This window comes from Camelus dromedarius, chromosome 18 (genome assembly GCF_036321535.1).
Source record: "Camelus dromedarius isolate mCamDro1 chromosome 18, mCamDro1.pat, whole genome shotgun sequence".
NCBI classification, from domain to species: domain Eukaryota; kingdom Metazoa; phylum Chordata; class Mammalia; order Artiodactyla; family Camelidae; genus Camelus; species Camelus dromedarius.
The window spans coordinates 25,297,795-25,314,747 of NC_087453.1; the positions used below are offsets into that span (position 1 = coordinate 25,297,795).

General features: G+C 46.3%; 1 protein-coding gene across 6 annotated transcripts in view; it reads right to left on the reverse strand.

Annotated features, from left to right (window-relative positions):
• Window positions 1–1,137: 1,137 nt before the first annotated feature.
• Window positions 1,138–16,953, reverse strand: part of SLC23A2 (solute carrier family 23 member 2) — a 111,969-nt gene continuing 96,153 nt past the window's right edge. For all 6 annotated transcript variants that reach the window (XM_031434207.2, XM_031434211.2, XM_031434208.2 and 3 more), the window contains 5 exons: window positions 16,412–16,517; window positions 10,864–10,993; window positions 10,068–10,205; window positions 7,426–7,521; window positions 1,138–5,797 (listed from right to left, as the gene is read on the reverse strand). In XM_031434207.2, the coding sequence (XP_031290067.1) occupies window positions 5,565–5,797; window positions 7,426–7,521; window positions 10,068–10,205; window positions 10,864–10,993; window positions 16,412–16,517 (703 nt within the window). In that variant the 3' untranslated portion in view covers window positions 1,138–5,564. The remainder of the gene's footprint in view (window positions 5,798–7,425; window positions 7,522–10,067; window positions 10,206–10,863; window positions 10,994–16,411; window positions 16,518–16,953) is intronic.

The following is a 16,953-nucleotide window of genomic DNA, read 5'->3' on the forward strand; positions in this document are numbered from 1 at the left end:
ATTCCTTTTACATAATGTCCAAAAACATGCAAAACTAAAGCTCAATAGTAAATTGTTCAGGGATGCACATATATGGCAAAATTGTGAAGAAAAGCAAGGGAAGGCTAAACCCCGAACGCAGGTTGTGGTTCTCTCTTGGTAAAGGACGGGGATGTACCAGGAGGCAGGCCCATGCGGTAGGGGCGGGAGGTCTTCAGTACTGAAACGTGCTGCTGTCCTGGCTGCCGGTAAGAACATGGGTATTAATTTTTAAATACCTCACACATATTTGCTGCATGTATGTATTGTCAGGTAAACCATTCCACCTGTGACCGGCTGCCCAGCAGTGGCTCACAGGTCAGGACACTGGGAACAGGAGATAGCAGGGTGCATGCCCTATGGGAGTGAGAAGTGGTTACTCCGGCCCAAGCGGCCAGGGACAAACTGGGGCTAGAGATGGGGATGAAGGAGCCCTAAGTCGGCTCTAAAGTAAGAAATACACCAAAGCACCTCTGGACGCACCTTTAACCTCCGCTGGAGCAAGAGCTGTCACTAGCTGTTCTCAGGCGTGGCTCTGAGCCTTTCCTGGCACCCACACCTCAGCATTTCCTGTCCCCATCTAAATGGTCGGCCTGAAGGGCCTGAGGCTGCTCTCGGAGACTTTGAGTCCACTGCGTGGCCACAACAGCCTTTCCGGTCATCAGTCCCTAAAAGGTCTCCAGCCTCCAGATGTCACTGACTTAATAAGAGACTCATAACTTCACCTCAAAGTCTAGCAGGAGTCCACTCCCTAACCAAGGTCCCCCTTCGGCTCCCTCCCGCCGTGGTCTAGGTGTGGGGGGCCGAGGATACTCCAGCTACCGCTTTCCTCCATTGAGTCTTTTTTAATTAACTGATTAATTAATTCGCAGGGGGAGGTAATTAGGTTTATTTATTTATTTTTAGAGGAGGTGCCAAGGATTGAACCCAGGACCTCGTGCATGCTAAGCATGCGCTCTACCGCTTGAGCTACACCCTCCACGCCTCCAGCGAGTCTTTAATGTACCTGGCAATGCTGAACTCGTTGGAAATTTTTACTTTCCCTCTCCTAGGTGATGGCTTTTAATCAATGGCAGGTTTCTTGAAGACCAGCCAAAGAAGGCACGTGAACAGCAGAACTCCATCCAGGAGAGCTTTTATTTGTACGGAACAGTTTTAAAAATACAGAATAAAATAGCTTTATCTCTACTATTATTCACAACATCTGGTCCGAACATTACATATTTTTAAAATACTTAAACGTTTAATGAAGCCATGTTAGAAAAACAATATGAAAATTCTTCTTAAAAACTCCATAAAAGAATTACACATCTCCAAAAACAACCCCACCCCAAATACCCTCAGTATGCAAAATAAAAATTAAAAACAAACAAAATCCCAGAAAGGTATATAGCCAAAGTCAGTCACGAAAACTTAAGGAAAATATAGGCATCCTCACTGTTTTAAGAACAGTCAGAAATGTGTTAACATGTCAAACAAAGGTTGTTACGAATGAATGAAAAGGGTATTAACTTGACTGTCAGTGAGATGGCCCCAAGGGGTCCTAAGTGCTGGGAAACACACAGAGCAATTCTAAAGAGGCTGGATGTCACCCGGGTGGAGTGATGATGAGGTACAGTGGACAACAACCTAAAAGGACAGGAATGTGTGAGGTTGCGGAAAAGGGATCCTCAGCGCTCCCGTGCTTCGTGGGTCCACGGGCGGAGGCTGAACGCTGGCAAAAACAGGCAGTCTTCTTACACACTTACACACTTCCAGTTGTGACTGCAGGAGGGGTGGAGGGTGGAAACCGTCCCAGTCTCTGTATCAAAATCATGAGGGGACACAACACAACACGCACAGCATGTGAGGCCCCAGGCACTTCCCGAAAGCCCAGGGGTGGCTCCCTGGAGAAGCGGGCCCTGGGAGAGCTCAGGCCTGGGGAGGGGGATGGGCGGCTGGGGACATGGCTGGGTGAGCACACCGGGGGCCAGCGACAGCCACGCCAGGCCTGCTGCCTGCAGCTGAGTGCGCACGCCCAGCATAACCGCCTGCAGGGTGCTGCCTTTGCTCTCGCCAGACAGGTTCCGGAGTGAGGCTTCCACCACAGCTCCTCATTCGTCTCTTATCTGGCCTGGCCACTCTGTGGCATCAATATCACGGACGATTACAATTGCCAACTTCAAGTCTAAGTTGCTAATACCAATACTTCAGCAAGGACATGAATTAAAGAAAGAACAACTTAGCTCATGGTCATAAAACATACGCATGGGTAAATAAAGTATACACACATACCAGAGATTCATCAATGGAGAAATTCTATCATCACATGACATTGTCATGAATATTATCATTCCCTCCCTGGAAAACTGTGACTATTATCCTGGGTAGAAATGTTATTTTACTATATGGAAATACTGTAATATTCATGCATAAACCAAGCTGTCATCATGAAAGTCAGTATTCTACAGTATGAAGTAAATCCTGTGTGAATTTGTTACCATGAAAACGGGAAACCATCAGGACCCATGATGCCTGGTGAAGCCACTTCCCTTGCCTTGATCAATCACAAGAAACTTACTATCATTTAACATTTGAAACCCTCTTAAGAAAGATTCTGTATTAGTGAATCTATGTTTAATTCCCTAGTGAGAATGAGAAAGCATATTGACTACAAAGACTGGAGCTATTTCCCATTATTCTGTGAACCATGTCAGATATTTTATAAAAAACCAGTGGTAGGTTCTCCCTTGTCCCCACAGTGACAGGGCAGCATCTACTGCCCTTATAGTTTTTACTTTTTACACCAGGATCACCAACGTAAATGTAAAGATGGTGGGTAAGCGTTCACTGTGGAAATTGGAGACTGAATGCCCTGCCCAAGGACATTTACATTCAAAATATTTTAAAACATTCTACTGGCCAAGGCATGGTGGATACATGGCCCCAGCAATGCAAGTGGGAGAAGCTCAGGCAGACCATGCACGGCCACCGTGTCCCCCAGAACCTCCCCTTTGGGTGTGGACTTAAACCAAGAAACAGTTGAATACATTTTTCTTTCAATTACAGATTGATTCTGTAAGCATATCTGCTAGTAAGAGGACCACTTCCTAAACCTTCTGTCCCCTTCCCCCATCTCGGTCACAGAATCTAAAGTTGGCCCCAGTGGAAGGAGAAGGGCGAAAACCTTCCTTCCAACAGGAGGTGTGGACAAAGGGCTTCTTTGCACATTTGAAGGCTTGCAGAAAACATCCCCCCCAAGACAGCAGATTTGAAATTTCCCAATAAAGCCCAGCCAAGGAGGGCTTTCAGAAGGGAATGAGTTTCCAGATGTTTGAAGCACTTACCCTGAATGTTACCCACTAGGAGGGAAAATGCCTGGGTCAAGTTAAGCTGATGGGGAACTTGTTCTTGAATTACTAATGGTTCAGAGGCTTCATTTGGATATCTGGTCCTTCTGCTCACCTAGAGCTAGAATATTGCAAATCTCTGAGATGTTTAACAGTTTTCCCCATTGTTCAGGGGAGAGAAATTGGGAGATGCCAGGCAAAATACAAACAGAAGGAACTAAGACCACCTAGGGTGACAACTAGGGCTGTCAGCCTTGCGGGCTTCCCAAGTGAAGTGGCATTAACCAGTGTGCTTCTAAAGTAACTATGCACCAAATACACGTCAAAAAACATACCATACACATTAAAATTTAGAATCTAAATCTTTTACTTAATCTGCAGTTAGGTCTTGGCAAAACAATGCAGTGGCTCTGAAATGTTCCTGCCAGAATACGCCTTAAAGCCCCAAACTTTCCAGGAGTCAAGGAGGCTGCAGAGACACAATAATGCTGCCAAAGACATCTCCGCGTGGTGAAGCAGAGCCAGCCGTGGGGGGCGGGGGGCAGGAAATTCACCCCGTGGACACAAGGCTGCCGAGAACCAGGCCTGTTGCTGGAGACAGGAATGCCTTCTGCCATCCAAGGTTCAGCCAGAAAACAAACACTTAAGAAGCACAACCTCATGAAATGAGGTCACTCAGGCTTTTCCTTTGGTTGAAAAATTTCAAACCAAACTCCATAAAAGTCATTTTTGTCAGAAAGAATTTAATATTATTAATTAGAACTCAATAGAGGGGGCCTTTCAGTTGCTTTTCTCACCACCTTCAGCAATAACTTAAATAACAAAGGCAGCATTTGGCCAGGGGATCTAATCTTCTCTGCAAAATCAAGATCCAGTGGACATTCAACATGCAACACACGGAAAAGCCTTAAGCCTTAAGCCTTAAGCCTTAACTGCCAGACATGACTGGTGGCAGAACTGCAGGGGTGGATCTACCAGGACGCGGGACCACTCAGTGTGGCGGCTCTGCTTGTTACCTGCCCCGGCTTCCCTTCTTCACAAAACAAATTCACGGATAACTTAACCCATGGTTTCTGGGCTCTGGTCCAGTAGTCAGTTTTGATAAATAGATTAAGCATTACAGTATTTACACTTTCATGGTATCGAGCAATACAAAACACAACCACAATAATGGTTACTGGCCTTCGAGAGCCATGACAACAAGCTTCCCTGATGGTGTCCACAGCTTTACAAATGCTGGTTCTTTCCTTAATAGGGAATAGGAGGTGAGGGACAAGTAATAGGGATGTAAGGTAAGAGGGTTGCATGGAAAAAAACACTGATGTCAAAAATCTGCTTTAGTCAATAACATTAAATAGGAATAAAATCTTGTAAATATAGACACATACAACAATAACTGACATCCACATGACAGCAGAGCCAAGACTTCCATAAACATCTACTTGGTGCCCTTGTGGCATGTATACCCACCACACCAGCCAGGAGTGATAAATGCCAGATAGAGTGTCTCAGCTACTAGCGAAAAAGAGGCCAGCATGAGATGTGCTGGCCTGCCTTGGGCCAGGGTGGCACCAAGAAAAGTGTAGCTGAGAATCAGATACTGGTTTCAAGGTACCTCCCCTTCCCCTCCCATCCCAGTTTTCATTCTAATACCTGTACAGACCTTACCCATGCACAGATTTGGGCATAATGTACCAATGTTACCATTTTCAATCGGCCAGTAGCCCCCTCCTACAGGAGCATCAGGGAACACAGAATCACATTTGACCAGTCAGTTGTGACAATGCAAGGCAACTGCCCCTCGACCAGAGCAGGTCTCTGCAGGTGCAGGACCTAGTGCTTCCAGGGACAGAAAGCTCCTGGACCCTGGAGGGGGCTTGTAAGAAAGCCAGAATAGGGTGTCAGAAGGGGACTGAAAACAAGGAATCGCTGTGGATTTCAAACAGCCATTCCCACAAGAGGAAAGGAACTTCAAATTCAGTGACCATGGCCAGCAATGGGTGCTCTCAAGGGCAAAGGGCCTAAGTAAGGAGACAGATGAGACACTGTATTAGACATGATCACAACCCACAACAAAAAAAGCTATTTGTAATCTGTCTTAGCTCTGGGGTGGAGAATGTAAATGCAGATATACAAACATATATGTTACTGCTTGTTACTTAGCAAGGAACTACAGATTCATGCCTCACTGTGGCCAGGCCACAGGGCGAGCTACGGCTATACTGTGGCCTGCGAGTCTTCATCTGAACTCCGACTGCTGGCGCTCTTGCCGAAGCTTTTCCACGTGTAGCCTGCAAAGGTTGGGCTGATGGGTAAGTAGCTGAAGCATCTGTACTTTTTAATAACGTTCATGCCAAATGGCAAATCATAGGATTCCATGCCATCGAGAGACTTGCTCCCTTTGCCCACACCCTTCTTCCATTTCCTGATGCCTCTTTCCTCTGGAGTGCCTGCAGAACACACAACGAAACGAAAACAAAGCAATGGAATGTTTAGCTGAGCGGTTCTACCAAGAATCGAGATTCCCCACTACCGCTGTCCCAGAGACTGAACCGGCTGGGACGAGAGCAGGGAGCGCCCAGGCAGCAGCTGATGCCCAAACCAGAGATCTAAGAATCACTCATGTCTCAAAACAACCACTTCTCCTTAAAACGCAAATCTGATCTTACAAAATGGGGCCCAGAGTCCTTATCACACCTTACAATGATTTCAGCACTTTGTCGTTGCACACCCACACCCGCCCCGCATCCAGACATAGCACATTTTATACCGCGTTGCTCCATTTCTCGTGTGTGTGTGTGTGTGTGTGTGTGTGTGTGTGTGTGTGTGTTGGGGGGGGCATTTGTCATGTTTTCCCCACTGGCTGTGCTCCTGTGAGGATGAACTTCCACTGGCACAACAATCCAGGCGATTCTGTACCCTGACAGCTGAGTCAGGGAGAGAGGTCTGGACCCAGAGTTCGGCAACTCCTGGACTCCTTTTCACAAATCTTCCCAGTGCAGCCAGAAGCACTGGCGCCTGCTTTCAGCTGCCTGGGAGCCCTGGCAATACGCTTCTCTGCCTGAGCCTGGGTGAGGAGCGCGAGCCCGTGGTGCAGTGCTTAGGAACCTCACTATTTTCCTGCATGTAAGCTATGCCCTCCCATGGGCATTTCAGTAACAAAACCGACTGTAACTTCCCTCTGTCTGATTGCTTTGCCTCTCTCTCAGTCAGTGCTGACTTAGGAGAGACAGAAGACGGTACTGACCTCCCACAGATCTAACACCTCCCATCTATTCGTGCATGGGACTTCTTCTGCCAGATGTGTTCATCTCTCATTTCCCCAGTAACCTCTTCTTGACTGAGGCTTTTTAAAGGTAGATTAAGGGGAAAAATCTCAATAAAGCCTTCAAGCTCAAGAATAAACACCCCCATGACAGCAGACAAATCTACCAGTGCGTCCACGGCAGCACTTTACAACACTACAAAGCAGCCTCTTCTAGGAAGCTGGGAAAGCACAAGGCAGGGCCCACATCACATCCCAGCCCGTCACCCAGCACTTGGCATAGAATGCACCCAGCTGTGAAACAAGGGCTAGGGGTGCTGTAGGGCCAGCCGCATCTAGACATCTCTCAGACACCGGTCCCAGCAGCAGCCTGTCTTCGGAATGACTCGTTTAAAGGACAGGCTACTCAAGGAGGAGAATGCTGCTGGCTGTTGGCAGCTGGCTCAGGAGTGTGTGAACAAGCCAATGCAGGCCAAGCTGCACGGCCCCGGACAAGGCTGTGCGGAAGGGGAGGCAGCCTGGAGCGTGCTCAAGGCATCCCACTGCCATTTCACCACATGCAAGGAATTTACTTGCTTTCTCTTAAAAGTAATTCAGGAAGAAGGAAAAAACCAAAAACCCAAAAAACTAATACATTTATTAGCAAAAGAGTGATTCATGAAAGGTGGCTAGGAGTGTCATCTTCATCACTTTAGGAAAGACAGTTTTAACCGGTGATGGCTTTGAACTGATTCACTCTTCCTGCTTCTCGTACTCATTTGGCAAAAAAGTGAGTCACAGGTGTAATAAGCAAGTTTGATGTATAGCACATACCTGGGATGGTATTATCCAAAATAAACGCCACACAGCCTCCAACAAACATAGCAGTTGTGAGAAGAACATTCAGTACTTGATCGATGCCTGTTATCCCTAAAAATAACACAGTAACAGGTCACTGCCAGTCCAGACAGACCCGCCCTTGACTTACAAAGGAGCACTGGGGTGGTCACTAATCACCAGACAATGCAGTGCACGAAACCATCAACTTCTGTTGTGCGTGTGGGCGTAAATTCTTCCTAGTAACATTTTAAACTTCTACGAATACTTTCCACAATAATCAAAAGTTACCATAAAAGATCCTAACAATGTTCACAGAAGAGCAATCTAACAAAGTCAACCCTGTAATAAACAGTGACGTCTTTGGGGGTGTTGTTTGCAGATTAAAAAAAAAATCACTATAAAAGATGACTGTTGTAAGGCTGAAAAATTTACAAAGAAAACAACAAAAATATCTGTGGGATGAGCAACCAAATAAAGGGCTTCAGAACCCTAGGTTACTAATCAGTGCTTAGCTGCTTTAATTAGGAACCAACTTGATTTATAAAGATGTTATCACACAAATGTGATATATAAGAAGTAAAATGCAGGAAGAATTTTGTTATTAGATGTTCAGACACTTTCTGTATTTAAAAATAGAATGATTCCCCAACAGAAAAGAACAAGTGTTGGTGAGAATGTGAAGAACAGAAGTCCTTGTGCCCCACGGAGCTGGTGGGAATGTGAAATGGTTCACCTGCTACTGAAAACAGTTAGGTGGTTCCCCAAAATGTTAAACACAGAATTACCATGTGAGCCAGCAATTCTACTCCTAGGAAGACACCCAAGAGAAATGAAAATGGGCACTCAAACAAATATAGTCAGTCCTCATTATTAGCAGACTCTATTCTCTGTGAATTCGCCTACACACTAAAATTTACTTGCAAACCTAAAATGAGCACTTGTGGTGCTGCCACCGTCCTCCGTGGATGTGCGCAGAGCAGTGAAAACTTTCGGCCGCCTGGCGCACGCGCACATTCCCAGCTGAGGTCAAACAAGGTAATGCTCTGCCTTCCTGTTTCAGCTTTCAGACTGTAAGCAGTGTCCTTTTAGCACTCATGCAGTAGCACATTTTTTTTTGAGTTTTTGTGCATTTTTGTCGGTGATCTCGCTGTTTAAAATGGCCTCATGTATCGTGCAGCTGTGCTGTCTAGTGTCCTAACTGCTAGACGGCCATGACGCGCCTAAATGGAGAAGGTGTGTGACAGATGAGCATCACTCAGGCGTGCGTTACAGCGCTGTTGGCTGTGTTTCCCCAGGAGCAATGGTTCAGGATCTGCTAAGTCCAAGTTCACGATGACTTCACGGAACACAACTGCCATGAATGAGAACTGACTGTACTCAGACACCAATGTCCGTAACAGGACCATTCACAACAGTCAATAGGTGGGAACAACCTAAATGTCTATCAATGGAAAAATGGATAAACAGATTATTATATATACAATGGAATATTTTTCAGCCATAAAAAGGAGTGAAACACTTATATATGAGATAACATGGAATCTCAAAAACATTCTGCCAAATGAAAGAAGCCAGGCATGAAAGATCACGTATTATAATTCCATTATATGAAATATCCTGAATAGGTAAATCTATAGACATAGAAAGCAGAGTGGTGGTTGCCAGGAGTTGGAAGAAGGTGGGTTATAGAGATGAACTGTTTAATAGGTATGAAATTTTATTTTGGGGTGATGAGAATGTTTTAGAAACTAGATAGAAGTGGTGGTTATACAACATTGTGAATGCACTAAAATGCCACAGAACTGTTCACTTCAAAATGGTTAATTTTATGTTATGTTAATTTTATCTCAACACACGCACATTATGGTCCCCAATTCTGTATATCATGTCAGCAGCAAAAGCTGTTCCCCCTTTGTTCGTTCTTCGTGACATTTGGGTTCTAAAATAAAAAGGAGTTAAAAAGGTTTCTCTTGCCAGGGGGACAGGGGGTAGAAAGGGACAGACTGGGATTTCAAAATGTAGAATAGATAAATAAGATTGTAATGTGTAGCACAGGGAAATAAATACAGGATCTTGTGGTGGCTCATAGCGAAATAGAATGTGACAATGAATGTATGTACGTTCATGTATAACTGAAAAACTGTGCTCTACACTGGAATTTGACACAACATTGTAAAATGACTATAAACTCAATAAAAAATGTTGAACTTTTAAAAAAAGGTTTCTCTTGAACTCAAAGTAGCTTTAATCCCAGCAGAAAAACATGTTTTGCAAAGTGTATGAAGTTGAATTTCAAGCAACGATACATTTTAATACAGTATTAGTGCAAAAAATCAAAAGGTTTTACATAGGTATTCTCCCAAAGGTTAAGGTCCTGGTTTTAAAAAGAAAAAAGGAAGGAAGGAAGAAAGCCCTTAACATGCACATCAGTTACATGCACAGGCCAGCCCCTGTGGGAAGTACAAAGGGCTTCTTGATAAACTTCAGCAAAGTGGGATTTAAATGAAATACACAGATGGACAGTCACCAAACTATTCCTGAAGTTTCAAAGTCCTCTCCGACTGGTGAGGAGCTCTTTGCGAATTGGTGGCTGTGGTTCCAACTCCCTGGCAAGATTTGAGGCCTGTTTTCCCTACCTGTGACAAGAGGGTTCTGTCTGAGGTAACTTGGAAGGACGAGCCCAAAGAAGATTGAAAATCCAAGCACGAAGAGGTTCCGGGAAGAATTTAAATCGATGAACTGCAGGTTAGAGAGCCCAACGGCTGTGATCATTCCTGGAGAGGAAACATCAGACCACAAGTTCCATCAGCTCACCCACGGCATGGATGACAAAGAAATACTCAGGCTGTCGCAGGCAGGCTCCCTACAATGTCCCCTCTCTGTCCCATCAGAAACAAGTCGGGAGACAGAGGACACAGGACCACCTGGGTCTCTGGTCCAAACGACCCTCGGCCCAGGCTTATTATTATAAATATCACACTCTGCTTTCTTTAGACCAGGCAGAAAACTTTGGACTTTGGTTCTCCCTTAAAAAACTGTATACAAACATTTCTATTACATTGGGGAACCCACCCAAATTTCAGTCCCTGATTACCATAGCTGAGTGGCACAGAGCTCAAATCAAGTCCCAATGTAAAAATGGTCAGTTTTTAATGGCATAGAGGGGAAGATACTTGAGTTAAATCCATCAGAAATACCAACTAGGGAGACTAACATTTAATCTGATTTTTCCTAGTTCAATTATTCTACCTTTAACATCAATTCAACTCAGAAAGTGATGCAGGTTTTTATGTTTTTAAGGTACATCCTGTTTGTATTTTAAGATAGAAATTTATTGTTACCTTCAATCTTACCGAAGGGATTCCTTAGCAAATGTGAAGAAAGAAAAGGAACCTGAGAAGGAAGCTGGCTATCAAGGAAATGGAATTTTACCAAAGAGAGTACAGAAGAGGGCACCAAGCACAGGATCGGGAAGGGAGGCGAACAGGGCGCTGAACTTCCCGATCATGCCCAGCGCAAGCATGAGGGCCGCGCCGTACTGGATCACCCGCCGACTGCCAACCTGTGGGGCACACCAGAGGGCAGAGAAGGGTGGTCACCTCGAGGTCCTCTGACAGCACAAACTTCCATTCAGCCCCGCTCCACCCCCGCCCCAGGCAAACGTGACAAAATCCGCAGACAAAATCTAGGTTACTCTTCAAACTTTTAGTTAAGAGGGGTCAGTTTCATTTCACAATGAGGACTGACTGCAATAAATAATTACTGTTAGACATCCAGAATAAAAAGACTCCCATCACCTCTCCGTGTTCCCACCCCATCTGGTTCTTGCCGGAGGCTGGCTCCTCTGCTCCCCTTGACTACAGGGACCCTGGGGTTCAGCCTTCAGGTCTCTGAGCCCTGGGCAATGTCACCTCAGTGTGCACCTGCTCCTGGCTCAAGTCCGGGTTTCTAATGCCCACAGTCAATGGCCAGGATGACCTCCTACTGTCCCAAATGCAAAAGCTACACTTTACCTCCTCTTCTCTTCTAAGTTCTGGCACTTAAAACAGACAGAACCCCCAGACATTTCTGGAACTTCCTCTCCTCCTGGTGTCTTACTCAGGAGAGGTGGCACAACCTGGAGGCCAAGGAGTGCCGATTCTAGAACCCACTTGCCTGGCTCCTGTCCCCACTGCAACTCTAACTGTGTGATGGGCTTAGCGCCTCTGGGTGGCAGGATCCTCAGCTCCGTAACAATGAGCAGTGTCCTTCTGCTTTGGGGATTAAATGAGGCCCCTGGCAAGTATTAGGGTACTTGGCAGCCCCCCATCCGAGCTGGCTGCCTCTGGCCTTTCCTCTGCGCACCTGTCCTCTCTATGACAGACTGACCTTTCTAACACTGTGATTTGGGAGGTCAGTTCCCTGCCTAAGTCTTCTGGCGCTCATACCCCTTGTGGCCAGTTCTCAGACACATCTTTCAAAGTACTACCCCAATGCTACCTCCTCTGCAAGCCTTCCTTGATTCCAAGGCTAGGCTCTCCCAACTCTGGACTTCTGTAGCACCAGGTAGAGGATTTTTCATGCGGTCTCAACTTTATTTGTTAAGCTTGATCTCTGCCTTCCTAGCGACTGTCACTCAGGCAAGGAGAGATGGGGCTGGCACTGGGTTCAAGAATTCTTCACTGTTGGCCCCTGCTCTGTGCTGTTTCCCCCAAGAAGACACCTCGAGGGCACAGACTGGATAAAAGAGGTTCCAGAAACAGCTGGGGTGGCGTCCACAGGGCCTTGCTCGACTTACGGTGAAGAAAAGATGGCTGCTTAAACTTAAGTAGTTGAAATGAAACAAATTAAAAAATTCAGTCCCCCAGCTGCACTATCCACATTTTCAGTGCTCAGTAGCATGCGTGGCTAGGGGTTCGCACAGCAGACAGTGCAGGGGTGGAACATTTCCACTACTGTGCTATGTTCTCCTGGATGACGCTGGGCTGGAGCTTCCAACAGCTTCTCAGTGGGCCCAAGGGTCAAGTTAAGAATATGAGTCAAAGCTTTTACTGAGCTGTCTAGCTAGAATCTGTCACAGCTGACCCCGGAGGCCAGCCTCCACTGTCCTCATTTATAGCTCCTCCCACTACAGAAGCACCAAGTGCAGGGAAGCAGTGAAAAGGGTCAATGCAAACTGGCAAATGGAGCAAACTGTGGTATGCTTGGCTGTAGTATATGATAAGGAAGCCTTTCATTTACAGCTTGTTCTGCAGTAAACATTTTTAAGGACCTACCATGTGACCAGCATTTGTTAGACTAGGGGGGGCAGTGGTGAATACAAAGATGAGTAAGTCATAAGCTTATGAGTAAATAATTGTACTGTTGCAACTGTTATGTCCTGTGGGAGTCCAGTGGGAAGAGAAGTTCTGAAAAGTCGGGGAAGGTTCCCTGGAGATGATCTTGAGGGCTGAGTAAAAGTTCACTGGAGGAAGAGCAACCAGAGGGAACCACCTGTGCAAAGACTACCTCCCACTAGGGCAGAGCCACGCTGGCCCCAGGAATGCCTGAAACAAAGGAGCTTTTATGAGAAGCATGGACGGAAGGCTGATTTGCCTTAGATGCTGTCCCCAAAAAGCAGCAACCAAGCCACATTCTTTGTTCAACAAACGTTAACCCAGTGCCTGTCACACACTTCTGCTCCAAACACCAGGGACATGCCCCAGAAACCTCTCCCTCCTGGTGAATACATAGAGCCTTCACATCTCCTTTCTCGCCACTCACTCCCTGGAATCACCTCCCCGCCTCCTTCTGACCTCCTTCCTGAACCGCAGGCTACTGAAAAAATCAACATTGCATTTCTGACTTTCCAAAGTGTTCAACAAGGTGGTCTGCGCAGAGGAGAAATGGCCTCCCTCTGGGTACCATCAAAGAGCTAGTACAGCCAGAGGAGATGGTGCTTACTCTGTTCCTAGAAATAAACTTAGGGCTAAGTATCATATGATAACAGTATCTCCAGTTTGCTGTGCATCTAACCACATACTGGGACTCTCTGCTAATATTAATTCCAACAACCTACAAGCTATCTTTATAGACAAGGGCTCGGAGAGGTGTTGTAACTTGCCCATGGTCACTTTGGGAGAAAGTGATGGAGCCAGGGCTAAATCCAAAGCAGCCATCTCCCCACCATGTCATGCTGGCCCTCTTTGTGGGACAGATGTTAGAACACTCTCAGCAGAGAGGTCTTGTACATGCAATCCAACCCATCCAACCCTTAGAACTTCAGAACATACAACGGGGTAGGCAGCCTCAACTCTGATCACGTAGTTAGAAGTTCCATGTCTGTACATGGAATGCCATTAACTGGATCAAAGATAGCAAATAGTCGAGTTGCCAGGAAATAAGAGGCAGATTCTTTGGAAGAGCCACAGATCAGTTTCTGTATGCTCTGGAAGTCTGATGCAATGGTCTAGACCAGCGCTGTCTGAAAGAATTTCACAGGATGGGAATGTTCTGTATCTGTGCTTTCCTTTGGCAGCCACCAGCTACATGTGACTACGGAGCCCTTGAAATGTGGCTAGTGCAACTGAGAAACTGAATTTTTCATTTTAACGAATTAAAACTTAAATAGCCACATGTGGCTACTGACCATCATATTGGGTAACACACATCTGGATCTAAAATTGTCAGATTTCAGACCTGAGTTCTAATCAGAAAAGCGACTGTACCAAGTCCTTCAGCTGGACGAGAGACAGAACGTGGGCTAGAACTTATGCTTCCTTCTCCCTGGACAGTGATCTTCCATCAGCCACGTGGCTCAAGCCACAGAGAAATTCCTGCTGCAAGTCCTGCCTCCTCACCCCAAGACACCTGCACAGAGGGCACGATTATACCCCCTTGTGAGTCTGCGCAATGAAAACCAATCCCAGGGCTGACACTGCCCTTAAATGGACAAGGCCTTTGCCTGGGGGAAGTGGGTCCAAAGGGATTCAGGGAGAAGATCAATCAGCCCAATTAAAAAATGTTGGCAGGGTGCCTTTCCAGAATAAGACGGCCCCACCCAAGTTACAATAATTACTCCCCCAGACCATCCCAGGCATGTCTTAGGAGGGAACCTTAGCGAGCAGCACCACTTACTCCCTGCAGTGATGCTGCTCCATCATGCGGTGATGTGTCTTAAAGGGACGCAGCAAGGGAGCTGGCGTGTTAAACTGTTTTCCCAAGAGCCCCTCTATCGACAGCACCTTTACTCCTGCGTTATTCTGGATTAGTTACATGTCTACATACAGGCTTGTGGCAGCAAACTGAGAGTGAACGGCTTATGCCCCAACATGACCCCTCCCTTAGCTCCGTGCGCTCAGCATCTGCTTCTCACCGCGGGCAGCAGCAGGACTCAGGCACCCTGGAGGAAGTGCCCATCAGGCAGCCCTCAAGTGCCATGTGCCAGGAGCAGCAGGCAGCCGGTGGGGCCACCAGCACACCTGGAGCTGAGCTCTGCGGTGGCCTGGCCAACTTACAGGAAAACCAACTAACACGTCAGGCTTGCACCCTGCGTGCCCTGCTCCCTCTCACCTGGATTTGCAGTCACAATTCACTAAACTAAGTATTAGGTTTCTTTTTTATCTGGTTATATAATCTTGCGGAGAGCTGGGGGAGGATTTCTAATTTTAAAGAGGTTAAACAGTTCTAGAAGGCTCCAGTTCACCCAAGTTCAAAGGATACAGGGCTCAGGTGAGGGAGACCTGTGACTCACGCAGGCAGTCCCAAACAGTGAACCAGTTCCAACAGTGTCTAGCTGCGCAGCATAAAATGGCCAGGGCCAAGCTGCCTTCCTCAACACCTTGAGCAAACAGCGTCCTTTGGCCCAAAGCAACTGGGATACAAAATTTATCTGCTAGTAAATTTGAAAGGCCAAGGAGCAGGCTCCTTTCTGCTGATGCTGGACTGTGGTGTCTGTGTTTGGAGTGGTGTGGGGAGGGGAAACAAGTGGGGAGGACTCCAGACCCAGGCCCTGCTTCATCCTAAGAGACTCGCTACGGCTTGTTTCATCCACTAACTCCACAACAGATTTCATCTGAAAGAGAAGAATGATGCTGCTATAGTTTGAAAATTGCATTAATTCTTTACTGTAGGATTGATTTATTTTTTCCATGACAAGTAGTATCATCTCTCATCTAGTACTTAGAACATCTCCTAACTGGTCTCCTGTTTCTACCCTCTCCTCCACCCATCATGGTCTATGTTCATCATAGCGGCCATAATGATCCTTAAAAGAAAATCAGATGGAGTCACTCCCTGAGGGACCCCCTCCTCCGTTCAGCTGTGGCAGCATATCAGGCCTACATGACCTGGTCCTCAGTTACCTCAAGGACCTCGTCTGCTCTTAGTGGACCCAACTCTGCTCCTGCCCTGGGGGACTCCTTGCTAATCTGCAGCATCCCAACCTGATCCTGTGACAGGGCTTCGCACTGGCAATGCCACCTGCCTGAACGAGTGCCCTTTCCCCGGGTACCTGCACAGCTCCCTCCTGCAGCTCCGTCACGTCTCTGCCCAAGGTCATCTTCTCTGAGGCTTAGCCTGACCACCCACCCCACCTAACACTTACTCTCCTGATCCCCCCACCCTGCCGCATGTTTCTGCCATACTGATTATGCTTACTGTTTATTGCTTGTCTTCCTCTGCTAGAATGTGAACTCCACAATGATGGGGATATTTTTCTTTTTTTTATTCACTAATGTATCCCAAGTGCTTAAAACAGTAGCCTGGCACAGGGTAGGTGCTTAATAAAAACCTGTAGAATGCATGCAGGAATAGCACCTGAGTGTCTGCCTACCCAGACCAGCCAAGGGAAAAGAGACCTCTATCGGCATTCCAAAAACCCATCAACGAAAACAAAGGAGATGGGGGAGAAGATGATCTCAGAATCAGAGGCCTTCCTTTGGGAACTCACAGTGGCCAGACCAATCAATGAAATGGATCAACACTTAGAGGCCCAATCACTTAATTAGAAAAATATCTGTACCTTAGTAATTCCCAGAACTCCAATGTTGGGACTGGATGAAGTAGAGCCATTCCCAGTACCAAATATGCCATCGAGAACACAGGAGACACCCTCCACGAAAATCCCCCTAAAACATAAAGGAACGGGGAAAAGAGAAACAATCATTCAAGGGAGGAAGGAGTCTAAAATATGCTCTAAATGGTTGTAACCCAAAGGCAGGGCTCACAGACCTGTAGCCTCCACGCTCTCCAGGAGGGGTTAGCAATGCAGAATCTCAGGCCCAACCCCAGACCTGCTGAAGCCAAATCTACATTTTAATAGGATTCTCCATGCTCATTCAACTTTGAGAAGCATGTCTCTGAACCAAACATTAGATACAGGTGTTTAAAAATTATTTCAAAATTAAAAGATTTTAGCTAGAAAACAGTCACCTGTTGTGATCTAAGACAAACACGGGTCATCCATTGATTTGACTTCTCTATTATTAAGATATAATTTTATCAGAAAGGAAATGCTTTGTAATTTTATAAACATTGGGAATTCTAAAAGAATCAGTATATGAG